A 25,310-nucleotide genomic window follows, 5' to 3' on the forward strand; every position below is an offset into this window, starting at 1 on the left:
GACGAGGTCTGCCTTAATATGAAACCAGGCAGCCATCCAGAAACCCCAAGGACTGGCTTTCCTCCTTGCTTATATTTTTGCCACTTAAAAATGTTGTTTTTTTTTTCAGAAAGCATTTTGATCGATAACAATGAAATGCGCCAAACACGCTTTAGAAAGGGGTTGCTATGATTGCTATTTACAGATAAAGAAATGGATACAGAGAGATGAAGTGGCTTGTTTACCACTCCACAGTAAATCAAGAGAAAGAAAGGCAGCACTGAGAGTCCATGTTGAGTCCCTGGCTCTTGGCGATTGTTTACACCTGTGCATTGGAAGGAACACTGTACCCTATCAGCATGGTAGCATTTAACCCTCATTCTGTGCCAGTGTAAATGAGGTTGCAAGGTGGAAAGTGGTGGAGAGCAAGGCCTCTGAACTACAAGGCTGAGGGTGTTCAGATGGGGAGCAGATATGATGACATAATGAAATTAAATAAAGCAAAAGAAGATTAAATTAAAACATCGGGAAAAACTCAATAATGGTAAGATTAACTGCAGTATAACCTCCTACAGGAAGCAGCAAAGGCAGAGCATTTTAATCATTTAAAACAGGACTAAACATAGTTTTCGGTAACATATTACAGCACTGGAATAAATGACTATAAGCTGGTGCAGCTACTGAAGGCTTAGCCATAGCCCTAATATTCCTAGAATGTTGTAGGTTTCTAAGGAGGGTATTGAGTTAACGCGTGAGCCACCTGAGTCCACTGTATAGACTAATAGGTTAGGAGTGCTAACAAAGCAGATTGCTAGCTCGTATGTTTAAGTCAGCATGTAGGTCTATTTATCTATCTATACATGTATGTGTCTGTGTATTTATTTATACGTGTATATGTGTATATAAATATTACATCAGGATAGATTATGACAGATGTTAAAAAACAAAACGAAACATCCCTTTGCTGAATCAGCCTCAAACATGCTTTGAGTAGTTATCTGTAGTGTTGGTAAAATCACTTTTCAGAAACAAGATACTTGAAATCTATTCTATTGCAAGCTGTTGGGGGCTAGGTTCGTTGCCATTTATGGGTGTGTATAGGGCCTTGAAGGGGCATTTGTGCATAACCACAAGAATTAGCCAGACAGTGTATGACAAGTGGAAGGCTCAGGAAGCGAGAGGTGGGTGACAGTTTCTCCCTCTGCCCTTCATGGATCACACCTGTTATAAAAAGAGGACTTGAGAAGGGCAGAATGGAAGAAAAAAGTTGTTATTCTTAGAGGGAAAAATCAGTTATGTTTTGGAACTATGTATTTCCTTACAGTAAATCATTCCTAGGAAGATATTTGAAAGAGGGGGCTAGGACTGACCGCACCTTCGTTAAGAGTATTAGCTTCCTGGCAGTACCACAGTGTTACAGTTTTTGGTTGAGTAGAAGTACACGAATTTTCTCAAACTAACTATAGAACTGCAAAAAGAAAAGGCTGTCTATACCACTATTTATCAAATGTTTTCCAAAATCCAGTACTGCTCCCCCTTCTCAAGTGGATGCATGCTGTATATCCTGTGCTGGGACCAGATAACTAAAATCGCTAACCTAGTCTACCCCCAAAATCAGTGCAACCCAGAAGCCATTGATGAGACAACTGGAGCCCCAAGACTGTGAAAAAGCCAAATACCTCTCTGTCCATGCAAGATATTTGGCTGTGGGGTTAATTATTATCAAGTATAGATCCAGACATTATTTGGCTACTATTTACAGTGGGTTGTATGTTCAGTGCTAGCAAAGAAATTCATATATAGAAAACAAAACTAAAAAATCATGGGCATACATTACAAGAAACCTGTCAGACTTACGAACACTTGATGCAGTTGAGTTCAGTGCTTTCTCATTCTTTGCCATTTGTGTGTACAGTATTAAAAAAGAATCCTACCTTTTTTTTTTTTTCCTTTTTAAAAATACAGAACTGGTAGTCTAGTCACACTCTTACAAGTAAGTGATAACAAAAATAGAAAGCGGATACCCATGTGGGACTAAAACTCTACTGAAGCCTGTCTCTTTTTTTCCACAAATATGTTTTCACAGACAATAATTAGCAGACAAACACACTGTTTGCAATTGCACTGTATTGACTTAAAAGGCGGATACAAAAGTGTCTAAATAAAGAATGCCATCCAGGGTGAAATAGTTGTGTGTGTGTGTGCACGTGTGCACATGTATGTGCTGACACATGCTTGTATTTTCCTACTGTGCACTGAATCATGAAAACATGCTCTGCTCTTTGAAATGCAGTGTTGCTCTGTGGTTCTGCTGCACACTCGCACGCACACACACAGAGGAATGGAAATAGGTTTCTGTGACAGGTGGCTTCTTTGTCTAAATCTTTTCCTATAAAAGAAAAAAAAATGTGAAATTTTGGTTGGTTTAAAGGTTCTGCTCCATGAAGAAAAAAAATTCACAAAATCCATTGTTTTTCACCTTTTTCAGTCATTTCCTCATGAATAAATATTATCCATTAAAAACCTTTAAAAAGGTGCTGCGATACACAGTGTTATATTTCTGTTTTCTTTATTGACTCTCTTGTTGCCATGATGATTCTTTCCCTTCAGCCTTCACAGGTAATTTCTGCCCTGTACCATGGCACATCGTACTCTCCATGCAGATTTTACTTTTAACAAAACTCTTCCTCCCTTTCCTAATCCTTCCTCAGTCCACAGCATGAATGCAAGTCTGAAGAAAGCTGCCTCGTTAGGTCTCCATTGCTAATTCGATGACAAAATGTCAGGTTCGTCCATCCAGGCACAATTTGCAGCAAGAAGGGAACATGGAGGTGTGGAGGGAGAGGGGCACTGGTCTTCCAGCCTCCTTCTGTGCATGAGACATCTTACAAGGCAGAGACCTTGACTATGTTGCTCGTGGTGGTGGTCGAAATGTTCGTGGAGTGGCCCGGGCTGCTGGGTGGAGGTCTGCTCTCACCTTCTGGCGTGAGCGCCGGCGGCGTGGGGATGCTGATGATGGCTGTTGTTATCTGGGCAGCTTTGCAGTTCGGTCGTAGCCCATCATCTGATTTCATGTTGAGACTGGAACGACTGGAAAACAGAGTTAGTGGTTTGGCTTTTTTTAAAGCCAGACAGTAGAAAGGATAGGAACGGTGTTTGTTTACTTAAGCAGTGTCTTACTCCTCTGAACTAAAGGCACCAAAATACTCAGAAGAATCCACTTACATGCTCCCCCCAGTTCCTGCAAGGCATCGTTCATTTCTACCCAGTTTACACTGCGGTTTTTAAATATTCCTTGTGATTAGGCTATAGCTTTTCACAGGGCAAATTGTTCCATGTTTCCACTTCATTCCTGCATAATTCTAGTATAATTAAGAGGGTATCTAAATACACCGTACTGTGTACTCCATCTTTTCAGAGCACAGGTAGTTCTTTCTGAGAAAGAGATGTTGTTTTCCTTGCATTTTGAATGCCTCTTTCAAATTCACTGTCCCTTGATCTTTTCTATTTTTTTCATCTCTGCAGTAGTTTCAAGGATCTGGCAGCTGGGAGCATTCTTATTAGATCTGCATCAATTGCATCCTATAATTAATTACAGAGTGAAAATGATAGGTTGATTTCTGTGCATCTGCACAGCTACAGGAGTCTGCTATTACCAGCCCGACATGTTCATTTTAAACACAAGGCCTGTCCTTTTAAAATATAAAGCTCCCAGTTGGAAAGCTGTTGCTGTTGTTATCTCAGAGTGACTCACCAAGAGGATGTTTTTTGATCTCTCAAGCATCCCAAGAACACCACAGAACCCATTCTGCTCCCTGGTTTCCTCAGTCGCAAGCTGAGACTGGGGCATTCTTAGAGCCTGGGTGGTTCAGCCACTGGCACACAGTATGCCCAGCGAGCTGCATTCCACATGAAGTACAACTCAAAAGCTTTTTTTCTCTCCCTATTCTTTCACAGTTTGGTAAGCAAGTGAAATAACTAACAGTGTTGACATTTAAGATATCATTGCTAGCATCTGATATAGCACACACTGGAAATAGGTTCATGTTCCCCTGAATTACTGTTTCAGGTGCTGGTTTAAACTGCTGTCATCTTGAAACTGCAACAGCCTGAGACTTGTTTTGTGCTTATTCATTCATAATTCATTCTCTGAAATGCTGTTCTGACTTCTTCCTGGCACAAAGTAGCTGCTTTGCTGCCCTAAAGGCTGCTTTGTTTCAGTTTCCAGATCCCTTTGATAGGAGTGGGGAGGAGAAAAATGGTAGGTTCAGAAACAGCCCAGTGCTCAAGAAGCTTAATAGGCTGAGGAGGATTTAGCAAGTCATTTAATAACTGCAAGAAATACACACCAAGGAAATGATTTTTCAGTATCATTTTACACAAAACTTACTATCTCAAAATTTTGTATCAGAAGAGTAACCTGTATTACTGACATCTTTCTAGGTGAAAGCTGTGAAGACACCATTGTGAAATTTCTCCTGGTTTGTTTCTCAGTGGTGCTTGTTGCTTACAGCTGTGATTCAGACTCGCATAATGAAAATCAGTGAACTGAGTGTCACCGGTGGACCAGGGCGGTGTGTACAGCTCTCTGCCAGCTTTGGCTGGCAGACTGTGATCAGCTGGCTGTCTTTGCCTGCTCCCATTAAGGGCTTGGAAGCACCGGGCTATTTGGGACGTGGGCTGTGGAGTGGCCCTGTGCTAGCTTTGGTGACTGGCTCATAGCTGGCAACTACTGGCTCCTGTCTGTGTAATTAGCACTTCATAGGTAGGTTTCAGCTGAATTTCCTTTTTCTATGTCCTGTCTGGTCAGAGAAGAGCTGCATTAGAGTCGAGCTTTCACCTGGTTCTCCCCCAGAGCAGTTACAGAGAACAGCTAGGAGCAACTTTGCTCAGGCTGACATTAGAGGGAGGAAAACAAAGATGCTCCCAGCTCTGGACCCTTCTCCTTGGCTGCCGAATAGGCCTCTAAGAAGCTGCATCAAACATTCAGTTGGATGACATACTCTAGGGCTTTGCATGCAGTAGTTAGCAGTGAGAGCCTACTTACTGTACCTTGTTGTAAGTGAGGGCTGCTCGCTGCACTGGATGTGGATGGTGCTGAGCTCCTGCATGCTACGGAGGCGAGTGGCTGGCACACTGGAGTTGGGAAGGTGAGTGGTCTTCTTGTTACGGCGAGAACAGCAAGAGGTGGTCAATCCATGGTGACTCGACAAGGAGGGGCTCCGAGAGGACGGGTAGTTTTGCATTGAGCTCTCCATGCAGTTCTGCTCAAACAGTTGCTCATCAATGAACTCGTGGTTCTGGCAGGGAAAAGAACAGTGCCATTACTCCCTGGTAGCAGTACCAGCTGTGACCCAACAGCAGGTTGTTTTCAACAGCACCTTGTGCTAGGCTGGTGGGCTGTGACAGTACCTTATCTGTGTAAGATGCTTTGTGCCTGAAAATATTTGTACTAGGCAGATCTTAAAAAGTAACTCTGCCCTTCTGCTCTCTGCAACCAGGAGATTTTGCTGTCCCACATCCATAGGGGAATAAGAGAAACTGTTGCAGTGACAGAAGCACGATATAGTCTGTTAATACTGCTCTGTTTACGTAGCTGGAGTTGGTTAATGCAGTGTCTGATTTTCCTCTCATTTTTGGGTCTGAATTCTGGAAGTGGCTTCAAAGTTTCTGCAATGCCACGTGGTTACTAAACCCCAGAGAGGAGGAGTTTCAGGAACCTTTTTGTTTGTTCCTGGGGACTGGGTTGTGTTGTGTTTGGAGGACAATCTGGACCTTTAATGTACTTGCAGGATGTTGCTTGTATTGGCTATTGGGTGCAGAACATACCTGCATTTCACTGGGTGCTTCTATTAACTGAACGGAAATAAACATGGCAGCTGAGAGTGGGAAGCAGGTAGGGGAAGGAAACTCAGAAAGCTGTAAAGAGTTTTTGTGCTAAAGAACAAGAAATCCTGAAAGAAAGAACTCTTAGCACATACATGAACACCCAAATAATTCTAGTGTACATACTTATCCAGCCCCTGTCAGCATCAGAAAGGATGCGAAACAAAAGCAACTATGGTGAAGGCAGCCATCAGTTTTCACTGGAACAACTCACAACTCTCAAAGGAAACGAGCACTGGATAGCAAAAAGAGGCACGTGCACAAACTCCCAAGGACAAGACCAGGAACGAGAAAGGAAGCAAACACTCTCCAGACACATCACAGAGATCATAGAGAAAGCAAATTGAATTAAAAAGGAAATACCTTGATGGTGGAAGTTCGTACAGATAACAGGGGATCATCCACAAGATAGGACAATCCCTACGGACAACATGCCAACAAAAGATAAAAACACAATTGATTGTCCATTCCGGCATTCAGAAATTTAGTCCCAGCATTGCATCTCTTGTCTCAGCATTCCAGCCGGCTCACTCAAGTTTGAATGGGCAACCAGACCTTCTCTTTTCCAAACCTTGCTTGAATCAGACCTGTTTGTTCATTCCTTCTCACCCTTAAGCTTTTTCTTGAAAATAGAACAAGACTGGTTACAACTTTATTGCTTTGATCTTTTGAGAGCCACAGGCAAAGGAAAACAAAGTTTCAGCTGCTGATTCACAAGTAATGAATTGGAATTGCATTGCCATTGGGTCGCCAATGGATATGAGTTTTGGTTATGGTCTGTGGAAACACAGAGGAAAGGTTTGGGTCGAAGGACTGGATTCAGCGCACTCAGCATTTGGAGAAAATGTGGCATGTGAATGTCCATATTCAATGCGGGAGTCAGAAGGAGTGGAAGAGCTCCTTTTCTTTGAACAAACTCCATCTGTTGTATTAATATGACAAAGTAGCCTTTATCATGGCAGCCACACGTACTTTAGAGTCGCTTTGTCATTTTATACACCAGATTTCTGAGCCATTCACAGCCATTCAATTATAAGACTGTATGCTCGTGGTGACTGCAGATACCATGACAATAAACAAAGGTACTTTTAGAATGTTTCTGCCTAGTTTGAGGAAAGGTGAATTGCCCATTGAAACAAGTTTGCAACCATGGTACATTCATTCCTCATTCCATTCCTGCAACTTCATCACAAAATGACTCTTCAGTGTTTAAAAATTATTTTGTTTTTACAATCTAACGTTTTGGGGGGAGAAATGTTGCATAGCATTTTATGAGACTGTGTGAATTTTAAAATTTCAGCACAAGCTGCTTGAACAATTTGGATTGGTAACTTCAGACCAGAATCCAAACTAGCGGTGAGATTTAATGCAAAATCCATGGTAATAACTGGCTGAAATATGTGGGGGAAAATGCATTAAATATGGTGCAGATTCTCCCTCTAGGTTTTCATTCAATTCAAAGTATCATTGTTATTGCCAGGCTTTGCTGAAAAAAGCAATGTTTGAAACATTTTCAACCACTGAGATTCACTGAGCAGGCTTGCGTGCTGGAGGCAGTGTGGCTTTGTTAATACGGCAGGCTAATACATCCACAAATTAGGATTGGCTTTGTTACTTCCAGCACCCTAGCTGGCCTGTTAGTAATGGAGTGACTCACGCGGCTCCCAGAGATGGCCACGGCCTGGCGCGGAGGTCAGAACGCCTATCAGCTTTTACAAGGTCAGGGCCTTACAAGAGCAGACCCTGGAGGTAGGGATGCCAGCTTTTGTTTGCCTCAGCCAGTTTGTTAAAGTTTTCAAATGAAAGTATTCATGTGAAATATGGGTCACAGTAGTAAAGCTTTTAAGCATGAAGTTCTAAACCAAAGAGTCAGATTGTGAAATATCTGCTTGTTATGTAACATCCAAAATTGCTACAAACAAAGGCAAGATGAGTCTTATAAAATGAATTCAATAGTCATTGATACAGGAAGAATCAGTTCACTGTCCTTAGAAAGGTGACCTTCATAGCTCATTGTGATAAACCAGCTGTGCTCACAGGTCACTGTAATTAACCAGTCGTCTTCTTCCAGTGTATCGCTGAAGCCTAAGTGATGTTACTCCAGCATAAGCCAAACTATGGAAGTGAAGGTGATTTGTCTAAAAGAAAGCTCTTGCAAGTCAGAAATCAAAAGTACATTTGACGATGGATGCAGATAGAATAAGTCATGAATATTTCAAATGTTAACCTCTCTTCATTCTTTCTAGAATGAATCATGGTATAGATAATATGTTCCTTTACTGCATAACCTTTTATATAAACCTGGAAGTAAAACATATGTATCAGATAAATATCTGAAATGTTCCAAGAGACTTCTGCATACAGAATAACTTAATAATGAAAAAATGAAATTCTCACACCGACAACTTGCACGACACAAACAGAAAAGTCATTGTCAGAGAAACTGCTTGGCTGGCTCTGAGATAAATTACCGTGTCTTGTGACCCGAACTGTAGTGAGAAAAGATACGTGCAACCTTTAAACCCATTAAGAGAGTTCATCTGCTCTGCTCCATAGAAGGGGCTAAAGGTTGGTTTTTCCAGCCTGGTCTCCTGTTGGCACAGACCAAGTTGGGGTTTGTACTTGCTGACAGCAGCTTCTTCCTCTAAAGACAGCAGAAGTGTCCCGTGGTACTAAGTGGCACAAGCAACAAGTACATATGATGTGTGACTGACAGCACAAGACAAACACAGTTTGTTTCTCTTTCAGAAGCACTGAAAAATTTAAACTTAGTATGCAGCTGGTCTATAGGATCTCCCTAACCCCTTGCTGAAAAGTTATTTGTATTCCAGTGAACTGAGCAACCTGCTATTGACTTTGTACTGGTGTAAGTGACCGGAGTAGCAGACAATCACACCACTATCCCTTCGTACAGTGATTTTTTTCTTTTTTAAAGAAGACTCGATGAAATTGAAATGCATTTATTCCATTGCAGGGTATTCTGGGGAACTTGAGTGTCAGTCCGCTCTGGCACAGCTTGGAGGTCCACTTGGGATGTATGCCCACCCGAGTGGCAGTTCAGAGCATACTATGTGCACAACTTCTCCTTAGGAAGCCTGGGACAGGCACAAAGACTTAAGAAGATGTAGAAAGGGTTGTGTTGCTACTTACGGTTGTTTTTTCCAGGCAGTGCAGCAGGTGGTGATGTTGGCTTTCAATTAAGGAGGTGCCTTTAGTCATATGTTGTTCATCTTCGGTGGATCCCTAGAGTCAGAAAAAGGGGAGGGAGGAACAAAAAACCCAAACCAGGTGTAAAACCATGAAAACAAACAACCACCAGCATCAGCTTTCACAGGGATAAAGATGATAATTTCAGTGTTGTCATTTCTCAGGTTTTTCTCATGAATCTCATGAGAGTAACTCTTTTTTTTCTTTTGTTTCTTTCCTTAATTATTTGGCTAGAAAACTCTGGTGGGGAAATGAGCTTTGATTCAAAACCAATGTGTTTCTAGCCATTTTGTAGCTGTGGAGGAAACACTGCTGTTGTATGGTGGAAAGGCTCTGGAACCAGAAGGTAAATAAAAACAACTTATGCTGTTTTATTTTTCCTAAAGCTGTTAAGACTTTTAAACTCGTCACGACCTTTGAATGCCAACAGATGTGCCTTGAACTCTGCTGTCTCTCAGGAGACAAAGCATGTGCTGTCTCAGTTCTGCTGAGCTGCTGGCTCTGCCTGACCTTGCTGCTCCAAGCTGGGTCTGCTGGCACTGGCGTGTGTTGTGCTGGGACCTCCTGAGGCACGGCTCAGTGCCAGATCGGAAAGTGTGAACATGGGCTTCTTGTGTCGGACTTTGTAATGCTGTTTCTAGAGCCAGGACTCCTAGATCTGTCTCTCCTCTACGTGAACATGGCCAACTATTCTCCATACTTGGTACGTGCAGTGTGTTAACATGGGGCTGTTCTTCCCCTGCCTCAGCATGCAACGTGTGGTTGTTGGTGGGAAGCTCGTAGCTGGTCCTGAGGCCTGGGTCTGGTGTGCGCTGAAGGCATGGAAACCCTGTCTGAAAGGCAGGGACGAGTGAGGAACAGGCAGGCACTACGCGTATAAGAGTTAATACATATAAATTATCCTATCCAAGCATACCTCAAATGAAGAAGCAGTGGTGAAGGGTTTATGTCTATGTGAAATGCAGCAGCAGTTCCCTAGGAGGAGGGTCCGTCTCCATTGGGTTCTCATTGAGCTGGGGCTTTTTCTCTGTAGAATAGGGTCCCGTGTTTGATGTCTCATTAACACAGTGCCCAGGAGTGCAGCAAACTGGGAGGGAACCCCCTGTGCATCACCTAGCACAAAATCCGAACAAGGCAAGCCTGCCCAAAGAGCTCCTGATCCAAGTATTTTAGTCGCTGTACAGCAGGACCTGCGCAGTGAGGGACCAGCTTTCCCCCATTTCCCCTGTGTGCTCAGATGTGACTAACAAATTTGTAGGGTAATTCAGAGAGCAGGGTGCGTTCAGAGTCAAGCAGGCAGACTGTGCCTTTGGGGAAGGGATTGGGTACAACTGAGAGTATTTATGTCAAAAACATGTTAAAAGGGGTGGTCCCTCCTAGGCAGGTGTGGGAAGAGCTGGGGTGGGGTAGAGCTGCTTTTGGCATAGCGACAAGGAGTTAGGAAGACTTATTGGGGCGCTCTTGTTGGTTTATTTGTGGTTTCTACATCAGGTATGTGTGCACGTAGTGATCTGGGGGAAGAGACTGCTTAGGCAGTGGTGTTACTAGTGGTTAGGATAAGCCGCAGGTCTCAGCCCAGTCTCTGTGTTAAGCAGAGGGCCTTGATCTGACAGAAAAAGCTGAAATAGGAAGGATAAGAGGCTGGGAACCTGAGTTCGGTATGCACATCGTGTTTAGCTCTTGCAGAAAGCTTGGCAGCGACCATTCATCAGGGTAGCGATAGGCCAACTTAGTCACCCTGAGTAGGGGGAAGAAACGCAGTGCTCTGTGCTTCTGATCTCCGCGCTGCATCAGTGACTCAGGTGCTTGCACTCCCCAAACTACAGCATCTGTCACTTATGCTGTGATCTGGTGATCAGGTACACCTCAGAAATGGAAGGAAAAGAAATATTAGAGGTTGCTTAGAGAGTTTCTGTGATATTTAAGAGCCAGGGTTATTTTTCTCACTTTCTCTGTTCCGCAGTGGGAGATTTAAAATCTAGGTTGTTTAGGACGTTCTTTCACTGCTACTGTTTAAAGTCCTTGATCTTAAAATTCATTGCAGTTCCGTGACACGTTAATCTGCGCATGTCTTTGATGACTAGCATTTCCAAAGACAATTAAATGCATTAAAATGGCAATTAGGTGTTGTGAAATGTTTCCCTGTGCTCCCTAATAAGGGGTGCCTGGTGTCTTCTGTAATGCCTGAATCTTAAAGTCAAAACTGGGTGTGCATGGCTTGAGTCCCTGCTTAGACACAAACCAGCAGGATCTGACTGCTCAGGACAGAAAGTGGGTGGGATGGGAGATGCAGCAGATCCTCTTGGCAGAAGTGCCAAGACTTTGTTTGTTGCTCTAAAGGGGGTCAAATTTAACTGTGCTTAAGGCATTGCTTTTAGATACACCCGTGTGGCACAATGATTCACTGCAAATGTGCGTTCTGGATGCCATTTCATGGATGGCTCTGCGATCCGTAAGTGAAGGAATAACTCTGACAGATGCCAAAACATCGCTGAATTGGTACACTTAGAAAGTTGACTTACTGTATGCAGAATTAATAGATTCCTGTGGGAATGCTTCTTAAGCAGGTTATGGATTTTTTTGTTGCTTTTGTTTTGGAAGGCTGAGCATTCCCAGAAGTAGTTTTAAGAGTAGTCTAAAAAAAATAATCAGTTCCATTCTTCTTATTAACAATCCTCCTGGTGAACTAACACATCAAGCAGATCCTGTTCCTACCCTACTGAGATTACTGACTCTGGTGAAGTCTGTGTTGGAATATTTCCCAGGGAGGTCCCTGCAAGCCTTAAAGCAAATATAAAACTGCACTAAAACACTCTGGAAAAGGAGGGAGGAAGAGCAGATATTGCAAAAAGTATCTTTATGAGAGGATTTGCTTGAGACCGAAACAAAGCTTCCATACTTCTGGTAGAAGACCGAAGCCGAATGTCAGATTTTGGCAGCACGATTCAGTCTCTTTCTCTGCCTTCCATTACAAGGCAAATCTTGCCACTGATGGAAATGGATCAAGGGATGGCGGTGACCAGGAGTAAAGTGTAGCATCAGTGAGTATGATTCCTACCTTATCATCTCTTCACCTTTTTCTTCAGCCAGATTGGTGTTTTCAGAACAAGAAAGCATGCAGCCATTCAGAACATCCTAGCATGCAAATTAAGAGAGAGATCTGCAGGCACTACTGCACCTTGAACCGTGAGAGTACCAACACTGCACAGACGCTTGGCATTTTGATAGTGCTGCTGAGGACTGTGTACCTACAGAGGTTGCATTAGTGGTACCTATGTTACTGCAGGCAAACAAAATCTGTGTCTTCATTAGAAAGTCTGGCTGTAATGAAAAAACTGGTGGGGGGAGGAGGGGGGCTGGCTTGCTGTTTGAGCTGGGGTGCCAGTTTTGCAGGGTTTGATGCCAGCTACCATTCAGTTTGTTCTTGGAAGGCGTTTGCTGAGCTGTTGGTTGCTTCGAGGGAGACTGAAACACACTGTGGCATTGGTTCTGAAGTCCAAAATAGTTTCCACTACAGAAGTATCTTCTACTTAGTGCTTCAGCACACGGAATTGGACGTTGGTGAACTGAGACGAGCTGCTTCAGTGGTTAGACTGTCCCTCGCCGTGAGAATGGCTATAATACTTATCTATGGCTAAGCAGATTCTGCTTGTGAAAAGGGACAAGACCTCACAACCTACTGTTCCTAGGATATACGCTGCCTACAATTTTAGCTAAAAGGGAATTTTGGCTAGCTGTACAAGGAGATTATCACTAAGAGGATATGTAGGCTGCTGCCATGGGAAGGAGCTCACCATCCCTTGAGCGCTTCTGACATAAAGCCCACTAAAAAGCTCTCTAAATGAGAAGAAAAAGCTCCGAGTACTTGGTGTCTAGATGGCAAATGCAAAATGCTACAAATCCATGTTTCTAAAGCAAGAGTCTGTGTTCTTGCTAGGAACAGAACTTCTTCCTGCTGCTGTCCTTGGATCAATCCTTTTCTTCATGTGTTCTTTACTCTGATGCAAGGCTACAGGCTGAAGACTTGCTGTTCCCTCGAACGATGCCGTTAGTGTGTTCATTCTGGTGCTAATGAAAGGAAATTCTGGCACATGTTCCGGAATCTTGAACAGTCCTTCTCTCCCAGTTTATTAGTTTGACTGCAGCGTCAGAGCTGGAGTATATTCTGGAGCAGTTTTTTTTTTTTTTCCCTCAGTTAAACCCTCAGGGTGTCAGACTGCTGGGCAATCTGCTGGACGCTTGTAAAACAATTATACATTGATCATAGTACTGTGTGATTGCTAATGATGAAAGTGATAATATCTAGTCGTGGCCATATCATAATTGCACTTGGAATTACTGCTGGGTACCAAACAAGCCCAATGGCAATCTGGCCACGTGAAGTCCATTAAAGTTAGCATGAGTCCTGGGCAAGGTATCAAAATGGGATGTGCACCTGACCAATGAAGCAGTTGGATACTAATTTGACTGAGGGATGTACACAGTATGTAGATAATACTTTGGCCCCTACTATAGCAACTGCACAAGTCACATTCCTTCATTTTTTTTTCTAGCCTAAAAATTTGGCTGGCTAGACTGTGCTGTCATTCACATTTTGTACTCTCTTAAGAATAGTTTGTTCTGCTGCCATAAAATGAAAGGACATAAAATCTTGCCTTGTGGAGTTTAAGTGGTCATGTATACCTTTCTGACAAAGGGTGCTCTGCAGTTCTGTAGTGATTTATTGCCACTGTCTCCGGGTGGAGAGATGTCTTGGTTCTTGATTCAGGATTGAGGGTAGTCCTCAAGTAGTCAAAGATCATTTCCTGGCAGTGGTGCAGATGCCAGGCATGGCTTTGGCAGGTTTCTTGTTCTAGTCAATGATATTCCTGTGTGGCACAGGCAGATGGTAGTTCTTCCTTCCTTCCCCTCAGCCTTTGCTTTTGGCTGTTTCATCTGGAAGTTCCATAGGTGGGGATATTTTCTTACAATGTAATGATAGAAGTGTATCTAATGTTTGGTGCTTTCCCAAGCAGAGTTCATGGGCTGTGGGGAAGTTGTGTTAGCGTTTAGAGCTGTAGGCCCACTAGAAAGCAATTTGCACCCAGGAAAGCTTGGGAAGACCTGCTCTAGGCACTAATCTGTATCTAACTTTTTAACGGGTAAAAACAATCCTTTAGAGCCTCTTCAGAAATGTTTTTGTTATCTTTCCTGTGTGTACAACAGCTTGGTAGCCAACAAAAAGACCCTTCTTCCAATTATTTTTGGGCAGGTGCCAGAAAATGAACCCATTCAGCCAAATATTTCTCTCAACCTCGTACATTTTGGATTTAAGCGTTGGTGTGTCAGCTGCTCTCCTGTGAGCGATCTTGGCAGGGAATTTTGGTTGATGAGAGATGTGAGGGGATTCATGTTGGGATGACAGGCTGGAAGATCAAATGAAAACTGTGTCCATGCTAAGCTCCTCTGGTGTGTTTTTTTTTTTTTTTAACTAGAAATTTAAAGCAAAAGTTTAAATTGTAGCCAGTTTTTTGAATGTTCCTGAGTAATAACACAGACTCAGCTGAGGTGGTGTCCCACTCCTGAGCCCTTCCTTGGTGGGGAATTAATCTCTGGACTACATGTGACCAGTCTTTCTGGTCCCAATATTTTCTTGATATAGAAACTTTCCTTGAGCTGCTCAAGAGCAGCATGTGGTTCTAGAACCACATATTTTCCAAGCGTCGCTGCCATTTGTTGAGCGGGAGACATTTTTTATGTAGTTAGGATGATCGAACTTGTTTTGGAGGGGAGCACAGAAACTGATCCGGGCATCCTGCCTTCCAAATCCATATTTCATGTAAAGTATGTTTGAAAGCTACTCCAGTTATAAAAGACCACACTTCGTTATCTAGGTCTGCACCAAGAAACATCCTATATGTAAAACCAGGTGATGCACAATTTGCTTCTGTGTGCTGGACCTGCTGATCTTGGGTAGGAATGGGCTCAGGTCCTAGCGAGCAGCTTGTAACACCATGAGCTTGAAAAGGGTTTTCAGCTTTGATTTTACAAATGCAAACATCCTGGCAAGGATGTATGCCAGGGAAAATAGTAGACATTTGAAGGATTAGGCCCCAAGTAAGGATGCACGGACAAGTGCAAGGCGGCTCTGGTGGCTCAATTAGGCATTCTTCGTCTTGTTCTTTGCTCCCCACATGCACGAAAGGCTGCTTTATTTGAAATGGAATCCATGAAATGTGCTAATACCTGCTCTGGTGTTGATCAGGCTTACTGTAATAACCTGCTCTCGTTTTCACTGATTCCGCTGAGCAATCTGACGCACTTACATTTTTTCTTCTCATGAATAGCTAATATTAGCCTCCAGATGCCTTTCTATTAAAAATAAACCCACCACCAAACTGTCTGAAACAGGAGCTAGGAAATATTTTCCTGTCCTGTTAGGCAGATAGTCCATACTAGGGAGAGACTTCTAAAAATAAATAACTATATGTTGAACGACTGTGGATATTTATAGCCCAGGCAGACTCTGGGTGGTCCAAAGCAGTGCAGCTCCCACAGCTTCATCGCACCAAGGTTTGAGCGAGCTGTGAACCTGGCCACTGCTGGAAGGCCGGATCCTTTCCCAACTCAAGAAGGAGCCCAAGGAAGTTTCTTCCTCTGCTCCAGTCCTGCAGCTGGACTCCAGCACAGCATACGCAGTAGTGCAGGTACAGCAGCACGCCCTCCGGGGAGGCTGCCGCGCCGCATGGCCAGCGATGCGGGTGGCAATGGGGAGGGAGCCCAGGGAGGGGTGGGAGCAGGGAGCTTCCAAAGTCTGCGGAAGGAGGTGTTTTGTCTGCACTCACCGTCAGCTCGAGGGCTTCGTTCAGGAGGCCGTTGCGCTTGCTGTGAAGGTAGGCGTTGGAGCTGCCCGTTTTGGCCACTCGAATCCTCGCAAGCCGGGCTTTCTGCAAAGGAGACAAATAAGCTGGATTTATACTTTGACACATCAAGCGGTCAGTTCTGTGCTGTCTGTACCAGGACGAAGGCAATGTCAGGTTCTCACTGTGCCTGAAAAACCTGGGGATGAAATGCAGGGGGTATGCGGGCAGGACAAGGCTGCTGGTGAGAACAGCAAGCGCGGGGCTGTTTCCAGGGCCCAGATGAGCACGTAGATCTGAAGAATGCAGCTGCCACAGTGTTAGTGGTCTTTCCAGAGATAAGAAGTGAGTTCCTGCAGCAAACACGCTGACACCTGGTACCTGGTGGTGCCAGGTAACTGCTGCTGCAGTGCGAGTGGCTGCTAAGAGGCGTTCCGAGGGAGCAGAGTGGGAGACATTTGGTAACTTGCTTGCTTACCAGTCAAGTAACAAAAATCCTTGGTTTATTGGGAAACGCTAATGAAAAGCACGTTCCTCATTCTGCGGTAGACAAAGGCACCTTATTTGTTCCTTTTGTCCCCTGCACTGGCAACGTTAGTTCATTAGCTTTGGTATCTGACACTATAGGACTGTTTGTCCCAAAACATGCATCTCTTTGCAGAATGACAGAAGTCATTCTGCATCAACACTCTTCTCATTTTTATTTATCCCTGACCTTCTTGACATCTAGAAGAACAAGTTAAATGATAAAAAGCAGCCCAGAACAAAGCAAGAAAAACTAATAAGGCCCTCTTCTCTTTTGATCACGTTTTTTTTTTAGCTTTCCAGTTAGTCTTTTCAAATGTTGCCTGCTTCTCTGTCAAGTGCTGATTTGCCTTTTTCTTTTCTACTGTTAATTTATGACTCAAACACCATTAAAAGTAAATACATGAAATAGCTGTGGCTATTAAAAATAATTACATTGTGCTGTATTTTAAAATGCTGCATAATCTTTTAAATAACATGGAACTCGTGATTTTCCTTTCTAATTAGAGGTGCTAATGGGTATACACTGTATGAACAGTAAAGCCAAGAGGCAAATATCTGCAGTGGGTCCAGAGAGTGTAATAATTCTAGGAGCTCTATTACTGTACATGCATGAGTGACTCTGGCCCTCAATACTTGAAAGATTTGTTTAACCTTAAGAGCTTCCACTTAAACAGACAATTTCTTAGAAAACAACACGCAGAGGACAGTGCTTTGCAGCATTAATTAGGAGTCACAGACTATGAACAGCCTGAAAAATAGACATGCTTTTTGGCACCCCAAAATGGGGGCATCCAAAATTGAATTTCTTTTCTATATTTCACCTAGATTTCATTGTCCCATTTTAATGTTAATACTCCAAGTATATGAGCGTGAAGTCTCTGATGAAAATTACTCTATACTGAAGATGCACCAAGAATATGAAATTTGATCTTCAGTTTTTCTGAGGTCTTTGCAAACTGCTCTTGCTCTAGGACCTAAATAGAGACCGGTCTCAGACTGGAACCCAGAGCAAAAAAATCAGACTAGAAGCTAGGAGTTGCAGGTAACAGCCAAGTCTCAGCCTGTGCTCCATGAGGTTTACTGACAGTGGTGTAACTTCTGAGTGAACCTGCAGATGAGTTAGGGGAGGGAGCGGGGATAAGGGATCAAAGACTAGTCCATTTCTTAGTTACATGGTACTTTCTACCTGTTAATTACATTTTCATGAAATTTTCTTCTATTTTAAAGCAATATGCCTTTGTGTGTCTGTTGCTATCCAAAATGATCTTATCTCTTCTGTAGTCAGGATTGGGTGGTGGATCCAGTGATGGTCTTTACAGTGAGGCTCTGATGGCAACCACAGAAGACTTCCCTTCCTTTTCCTTTCTCTGCTTGACAGAACATCAGCTCCTTTTGCTGCAGGAAATATGAGTCCTTCAACCTACCCACCTCACATACAGCAGGAAAAGTTTCATCATCTTCAGTTGCTATCATCGTCAGTTCAGTCAATTGTTAAAGTGGATTCAGTCTTAGGCTCTTGTAATGAACATTATTCCCTTTGCCTTCAGGCTAGCAGGAGATCAAATATTAATAGCTGTACTCCACATGGACTGGGGATGGTTCGTTTCTGAGGTCTGTTCTCTTTTCTCCTTTGAAACAGGGCCACTAGCTATCTTAATAATTAAACCCCATAGCTTTTGTAGTTTAGAACAGACGTTGTTATTTTAAAAAAATGTCAGTGGGGCAGGGCAGAAATTAATCCTATTTTCCTTACACAAAAGACTGTCTAGGATAGTCACTTCACCTAACTCTGTGCCCCCATCATGATTAAATTTGGTAGATATCTTGATTAAGTCAGCTAGAGAAGTTAATTAAAATTGGTGCCTAAAATTGGTTTGGTCCTCCAGATAATTTCCCAAGTTGGACTAGAAACAACTCTAAAGCTATGGTTCATGGTTTTTATGTGAAAATATGTGAAATGTGCATTATTTGGAAAGCACAACTATCAAGTTGTGCGAGCTTTACAAGATGTCTAGGTAGGTGTTTTATGTTTATGGAGGATGCAGTACTTTAATCACACCTGAGAGTAGCACAGCAACTCTCCCTTGGCATTGCAGTGGAGGTTGGACGCTGGTCTGGGTGACTGAGCTGAGTGGATTGTGGGCGAGAGGGGCACCTGGCAGCAAGCTTACGATTCAGGTTACAGGCAAAGCAGGTAAAAGCTGCCTGTTTCAGCAGAGTTTTGTGTTATCTGCTGGGATCCATCAGTCTGGATGGGGCAGGCCAGCAAAGGTATGCTTTGACAGGGGAAGAGTAAAGTGCAGGAGCAGAGGCCTTGCACTTAGTGCGCCCCGCACAGACTTTGAAGGAGCAGTGTTTTGTAGAGAACCCTACACTGTGTACTGGCACATATCTAACTGTCAGAGAATTAGGCTGATGGGGTCTTCCAAATTCTGCCAGTTTGTAACACTTGTGGGTATGCTTTTGTTATTTCAGCTCTGTTTACGTGCCTCGGTTATTTCTGCTCTGCAGGACAGGAGAAAGCCAAGTGCAGGACCTTGGGTTTCTGACCATCTGCTGCAAATGTCTTTGGAGGGGATAGCTGTCTTCTGCATCTCATCCCACACATGTGGCAGACTAAAGGTCATTAGGGCCAGGCCTGAGATCACTGTTACTGAATATAACCCCTGCACAGAGAGTCTAAAAAAGGAAAGAAAACGGCACACTGTGTCTGCATGTAGAGTGGTAAGAGGAGTTGCTAGGAAACCACAGGATCTCAAAATGCATATGACCTAATCTGGAAGATAATTTATATGATGAAAATAATAATACTAATGACAGCCACTTACAGGTTAGAATGATTAATTTGGTTATCTTAGTGCCCACGTGTTTCTGAGAGCAGGGTGGAAGGCAGGTCTCAATAACTTCTGGCTCCTTCCTGCTTTTTAAGAAACTGGAGACTGAATAAGCAGAAAGGCAGTGAAGCCCTGCACGTGTAGAGTGCTGAGATAGGTGGTGAGGATGATGTAAGTGGCTGACAGCATCCTGGGTACCTGCATTATCCAAAGGGGCTAGCAAAGGAGAAGTAGAATAGCATGCCTTCACCGTTTAGCTGCGTTGGAGAAGGGAAAGAAGCCGGAGTTGCAGGCTAGGAAAAATGCTTACCAGATGGCAGGCCCAGGAAACAGCTAATTATTATTTATTAATGATTTTCATCTAGTTCTTATGGAGATAATGTTCGCTCTTGATTTATGTGGTATCATAAACTATTAAGTTACAATCTATGACATAATTTCATATTTGCCAGACATCTTCAGCTTTCCAGATCTTCTGTGCCTTTGTGCAAGGCAATGGGCTGGAGCACATGTATATCAGGTACTGGATGTGCGGGTCCTCTGCCCCCTCCTGCTCCCTCTTTGGGCTGGAGCTGTTATTAGCATTATCCTTCCTACCTAACTTTATCTGCTAAAACCACATGAAGAGCATTCCTGGCAGAAAATGCAGCTACGATGGATATTTAATAGTGCTTCACATTTTATCTCCTAAACAATTAGTAGTTTGAAAATGAGCAGTCCTATTGGTGACTGCTGCAGTGAGTCCAGGGGTGTAGTACATGTACACCACTGGTCTTTTACTGCTGACATGAAGCCGTTCTCAAAAGTAATCAATGGAATACTCTTGATCTGATTTTTATTTATAGGGTACAATGTCAGAGCCATTCAGTAAATGCTCATTTTTTTTCTTCTTCTTGCATTTGTCTGCATCTGATGCTAGTTTGAGTTTGCACTTGAAATGATGTTGTGTTTGACTCTAATTTTATTATAAAATTCAAAAAAAAGAATTCAGGAAAGACTTCAATTTGTACTCCTGAGTGGGAATTCAACACACATGTGTAACTTGGAAAGGGGATGAATTCAATCTTCATCTGGTGGAAAACAGCTTAGCTCCCCTGGTCTGTTGGGGTAGTTTTCCTTTGCAAGCGGAAAACAGAAAATTCTTCTTTTAAAAAATAAAAAATAAAATATTGTCTAGAGCAGACAAGAAATTAAATGAATCTACTGCTTGTCGAGTGCTTTCCTTAATATAATCATGTGACACTCATCTGTCCTACTTATGGCTCTGAGAAGCTGATATGCCATCTTTAACAAAGCTTGGAAACAGGCTGGACTGCCAAATTAGGACTCAGGATTATTACATGCGTTTGAACAGTGAGCGAAATAATAGCTGTTTAAAAAGCAAATGGCCCATATAATAAGTACTGGTTGTTATTCTGCTAACCCTGGTTCCATCTGGCTATTGCAATAGGCAATGGAGTTACAGCAGAATTAGAAGAGTCAGTTCCTGCAGATCATCTTTCTGTCATTTTAACCTTTCTAAGAAATGAAGTATGCACATTTGGACTTTCCTTCCTCTAAATTCTTTACATTAAGCAGCTTTTGAGCCAAGTTTAAATATTCTGTCGCTTTTGCTTTGGGGGAGATATTGTAGAGCTGCATATGAAAATTAGACTGTGTAGAACTCATTATATTCCTATATAATTTGATAGAACCACTTACAGTCAGACCTTGATCTTATTTTGGGCCTCTTCATTACTTTCCAGAGATGAAAGATTCCCCTCCCCTCCTCTGTGGCTCTCCTTTTAATCGTACCTTACCCTTGGCACCATTAAAGCAACAGAACATCATTTCAGATGCACTATATCGTTTAATCTTTTCCAACACTGAAGAACACGATGTTCAATCTATTTATAGAACAATGCACAGAATATGGAGTTTAATGGATCTCAACTTCTCTACTAGTCATAGATATCCTAGCTGATAAAACAGAACTTTGAAAAGAGTCATAATTCGCAAAACTCGAATTGGGAAATGCAAGACTGTCAGGAAGTCTCTGGAGCACTGAGGCCAGTTCTTGCCTACTGCAAACCTAACAAGCTCTGGATTAAAACTAGTGAAGCTCTTACTCCTATTGGGCATCTACTTTAGAACCTCATTCTTCTATTTAGAAAATAGCTTCTGATTTCCTGCCTGCATGTATTTATCGCCAGTTTTACTCAGTTGCCATTGTATTGACGTTTTCTTTTTACATAGACCATTCCCTTTCTGTTGTTTGTTGCTTATTCATTCTACTGCAAAGAATAGAATAAGCTTCATTTTTCCTGGAGTTTCATAATTCTCACTTTATTCCTTTGCTTGACACTTAAAAAGTAAGCTTTTTTCAAGGTCACTTTGTATTTCCATCCTCTATAGATGCCCTGCATATTTCTCATTTTTCCATTTACCCAGCCATCCACCCAGTGAGGGTTGTATTCAGACCCTGATCTCTGTAAGAACTGACCATATGGACAGTTTTTTCTTTGTTGAAATACACATTATACATAGCTCTCCCATCATGGCTGAAATTCGAAGCTTGCTGTGTGCTGAGGTTCCTGCGCTGCTAGTCCAGCTGACTAACAAAGTTAGCTCCCTTCACTTCTTAAGCTTGCCTCTTAATATGATAACTGAAAAACAAACAAAAACCCAACCCTGAATATGTTTTTGTCTTCTTACCACTATAATAGATCTTACAGCTTGAGTTAAAGTCACTCCAGGGATGCATGGTCAAAGAGGTGCGGTTGCAGTGTACTGGGAATATGTTACAGTTCATTGGAGTTGGAAGCGAAGTGTTACGAGGTTTAAGTTAGGGTGCTGAAGTTTGTTTAGAAACACTAATAAGCGTCTTCTCAAGAAAAAAGCCTCATGTTTTCCTGCAACATGCAACATTAATGGAGAGCTTGCTGTTCTCAGTTGTTATAAAGGTTCTTGGTTTCAGAGAAAGCAAAGTATGATGAATGTCTACCTGGGATCTGTCTGTCTGTCTCCAGATCTCACTTGTTATAACATCCTTCACGCAGCTCACACCCCTAATTAAGAGCTATAAACTATTCAGGGGATGCAGAAATTAACAGAATTTAATCTAGTGTCAGATGCCAATTTACTAGGCCTGATTATATGAACAGTAATTAATGGTGTGGAGGCTTGTGATTAGCTACAAAAAATGGAGGCCATCGCTTCATGTAGTGCTACTCACACCTTCCATGGGAAGACAGAGGAAACACAGGAGGAGAAAAACAACCACAAACCTTTTTATGAAACTCGAGAGAGCTAAGCAAACCTGTAAAGCTCCCCGTGGAATCAAGCACAAGGGGGTGAGGAGGCAGCAGGGCTGTTTTCCTGCTTTGTTGCTGACTCATTAGCAATTAGAGCACTTGGTTCTGAACCGCAGGTACCCACCAGCAGCGAGTGACCGGTGTTGGGCTTTCCTTGCGTGAGTGTGGGCAACGCCAGCCCGGGTAAGGGCAGGAGCCGTGCTCCATGCCACTTCTCCATGCTTCAGGCTTTCAGCAGTAATTGAGGGAAGTGTTGCTGGCTGGCAAATGAAAATTACTCCAAAGTCATCGGATGACAATAAAGTTGTGCAGTGCAATTGGCTTTCTAACTGAATCTGCTCTTAGTTGTTCCTCCTGTTTCTGAGGTCTCTGGGGACAAGTCTCTTGCAGCCGGCTTTTGGAAAAGAAAGGTCTGTCAGAAACCCATCCCGTGGTCATATTTGATGAGTGAAGGCTCATACAAGAATGTGTGTCACAGCTCACATCTCTACAATGACAGCCACAAAACATTGGCTGCATGCCTCTCTTTGGCAAATATCAAGGGAGAAACCTGCTTCTCGCGCTATATCGGGCGCTGCAGCGCTCCCTGGGCTGTCAGCAGAAAGCTGCAGAGTTGTCATGGTTACTCGCTTCCCTGGCCTCGGTTTGCATTCCAGCATCGTTGCACGTTCCTGCTAGAATGGCTCCTAATTGTCCTGACTCAGTTGCTAACGAAGCTGATGTTTCATATGTGGACAGAAATGCGCTGGCTGGCGGCTGGGTGCTGGAGATCGTGGACAATGTGTAGAATTGCTCCTTATTATTGTATTTGTTTGGAGTTAATGCTGAGTTCGGGCTAAATGGCTGCGCTTACCCGGAGAACAGGTGGCTCAAATTGCCACCAGGCACTGGTCTGCATAGTAAACAGAAGAGTTCTGCTCTGCTGTGACAAAGAGGAGAAAAACTATTTCCTAAGGAGCAATTTGTCTGGTAAATCGAACTCCTTTTTCTTCCTGCAGAGTACTTGCAGGCAGACTGTGATTTCCGCATAAAGATATTTTTTTTGGAAGATGTCAGTAAGCTGCACGCGCGCTCTTCGTTCCCTGGCCTGCTCCTGGGCTGGCTCTGCCAGCACTCGCTGCGCTTGTTACCCGTGGCTGGGCAGGGACCCGCGTGCTGCCTCTTCTGCTGCCTCGCTCGGTGAGTCGGCAAGAATCACCGGTGTAAAAGCTCAGATACAGAAATGTAATACTACTCACACTCAAGATTTTACCATAGGAAGGTTTCAGTTTATAACCTTGTATGTGTACGTGAACTAACTGCAAGAAGCCACTGAGCCAGTAAAGAAGCGGATTTATCCCAGTTTTATGCTTGAGAACACCTGAGTCTCAGAGAGGGAAGCGTGGAAGGGTGATGCTGCAAACATCCGTGTTCGTCAGAATCGTCAGAACAATGACAATGGCTATAGCGGGGAGACAAAAGAGGGTGACAGGCTCCTGTTTGTGCCTGGAGAGGGCCTGCCTTGTGCAGGTTTAGAGCCTGATCCGATGCTGAAGTTATCCGCACGTACTGCTTGATTGGATTTGCCTGACCTCTGAACAACAAAGACTTGCTCTGAGTCAGACTTTGCAGACCACTGCTGCTGGGTGGAGTGGGAGGAGTGCAATAATGGGATTTGGGACTTTTCGCCTTGGGCCATGTGAGACAGCTGGGAGTGGTTGCAGAGAAATTCTGCAGAGGCCCTTGAGCGATGTGCTAAGAGACTGCAGGGTTTTCCCACCTGTCTGACAGAGGTGGGTAGGGGACTGCCCTCCCAGCACCACGTCTATCAGGACGAATGCTGCTCTTCACCTGCTAATCACTGGCAGGGTACAAATCAGTTACAGCAGTAAGCTTTACTGCCATTTTTACCCACTTGAAGCGATGTTTTTTTCCAGACCCAGTGGATATATCCGTGGTGCTTAATCTGGACGTAACCATGCATTGTAGGTGCATTGGCACAAGGCTGTGGCGTTCAGCACATAGACTGGGAACTGCACAGAAGCTGAACAGCACCAGCCCACTTGGTTCTGCGTTGCTGAGGCACAGTGGCAAAATAACTGGTTAACGGAGGTAACAGTGAAGAGTCTGATCGCTAGAAGCCCGTTCCAAAGTGGGACAGGGCTTCCCAGGGCTTTTGGCAGAATGTTTTGAATGCAGGTCGAGGCAATTTCAGATAGCATTTATTTAGACATCTGGGATGAAGCCAGCAACATCAGCCATTACAAATCCTACCAACTGTGCTATATAACGAGCCATCTGGACAGAGCCCCACAGCCTGGCCTTGCAGCAGGTGGGGAGGGGAGGCACCATGTTCCTGGGGTGGCCAGGGAGCCCCCCGGGGGGATCTGTCGGGTTCTTACACACCACAGGCACTGCCTGGTCAGGACTGGGACGTGATGAGAAATGGCCTCAAAGCCTGAAACAAATGTGGGGAGGGTTGGGGATGCCTGCGGAAGTTATTTCAGCCGGGCATCCGGCCACTGTCCCCAACAGGCTAGGTATTCAGGGCTTGCTTTGGAGGCTGGGCCTGTAAACTACCTCACTGATTTCAGTTTTTCTTTTCAGAGGATGGATTACAGACATCTGGTAGCCTGATGTAATTTTGGAGCCAGGTACTTTGAACTAGCTGAACTGGTGGAGGATGCCACTTGCTTTCGTGGGTGGTATGAAGGAGAAGAGGAAGGATCCCTGGTTGGTTGGTTGGTGTCTTTTCCCTGAATTGT

The 25,310-nt window shown here is 43.6% G+C and overlaps 2 protein-coding genes across 17 annotated transcripts in view; one reads left to right on the top strand and one right to left on the bottom strand.

Annotated features, from left to right (window-relative positions):
- Positions 1 to 1,855: 1,855 nt before the first annotated feature.
- KCND3 (potassium voltage-gated channel subfamily D member 3) overlaps positions 1,856 to 25,310 on the bottom strand; it is a 117,523-nt gene continuing 94,068 nt past the window's right edge. For 5 of the 7 annotated variants that reach the window (XM_066983089.1, XM_066983088.1, XM_048070875.2 and 2 more), the window contains 5 exons: positions 15,897 to 15,998; positions 9,016 to 9,108; positions 6,229 to 6,285; positions 5,032 to 5,279; positions 1,856 to 3,069 (listed from right to left, as the gene is read on the bottom strand). In XM_066983089.1, the coding sequence (XP_066839190.1) occupies positions 2,865 to 3,069; positions 5,032 to 5,279; positions 6,229 to 6,285; positions 9,016 to 9,108; positions 15,897 to 15,998 (705 nt within the window). In that variant the 3' untranslated portion in view covers positions 1,856 to 2,864. Of the gene's footprint in view, positions 3,070 to 5,026; positions 5,280 to 6,228; positions 6,286 to 9,015; positions 9,109 to 15,896; positions 15,999 to 25,310 lie in introns of all 7 variants that reach the window. The other 2 variants (XM_066983092.1, XM_066983091.1) reach the window with 2 other exon arrangements.
- LOC136786944 (uncharacterized) overlaps positions 9,115 to 25,310 on the top strand; it is a 197,222-nt gene continuing 181,026 nt past the window's right edge. For all 10 annotated transcript variants that reach the window (XM_066983095.1, XM_066983096.1, XM_066983101.1 and 7 more), the window contains exon 1: positions 9,115 to 9,418. In XM_066983095.1, the coding sequence (XP_066839196.1) occupies positions 9,392 to 9,418 (27 nt within the window). In that variant the 5' untranslated portion in view covers positions 9,115 to 9,391. The remainder of the gene's footprint in view (positions 9,419 to 25,310) is intronic.

Source organism: Anser cygnoides, chromosome 25 (genome assembly GCF_040182565.1).
Source record: "Anser cygnoides isolate HZ-2024a breed goose chromosome 25, Taihu_goose_T2T_genome, whole genome shotgun sequence".
NCBI lineage: Eukaryota > Metazoa > Chordata > Aves > Anseriformes > Anatidae > Anser > Anser cygnoides.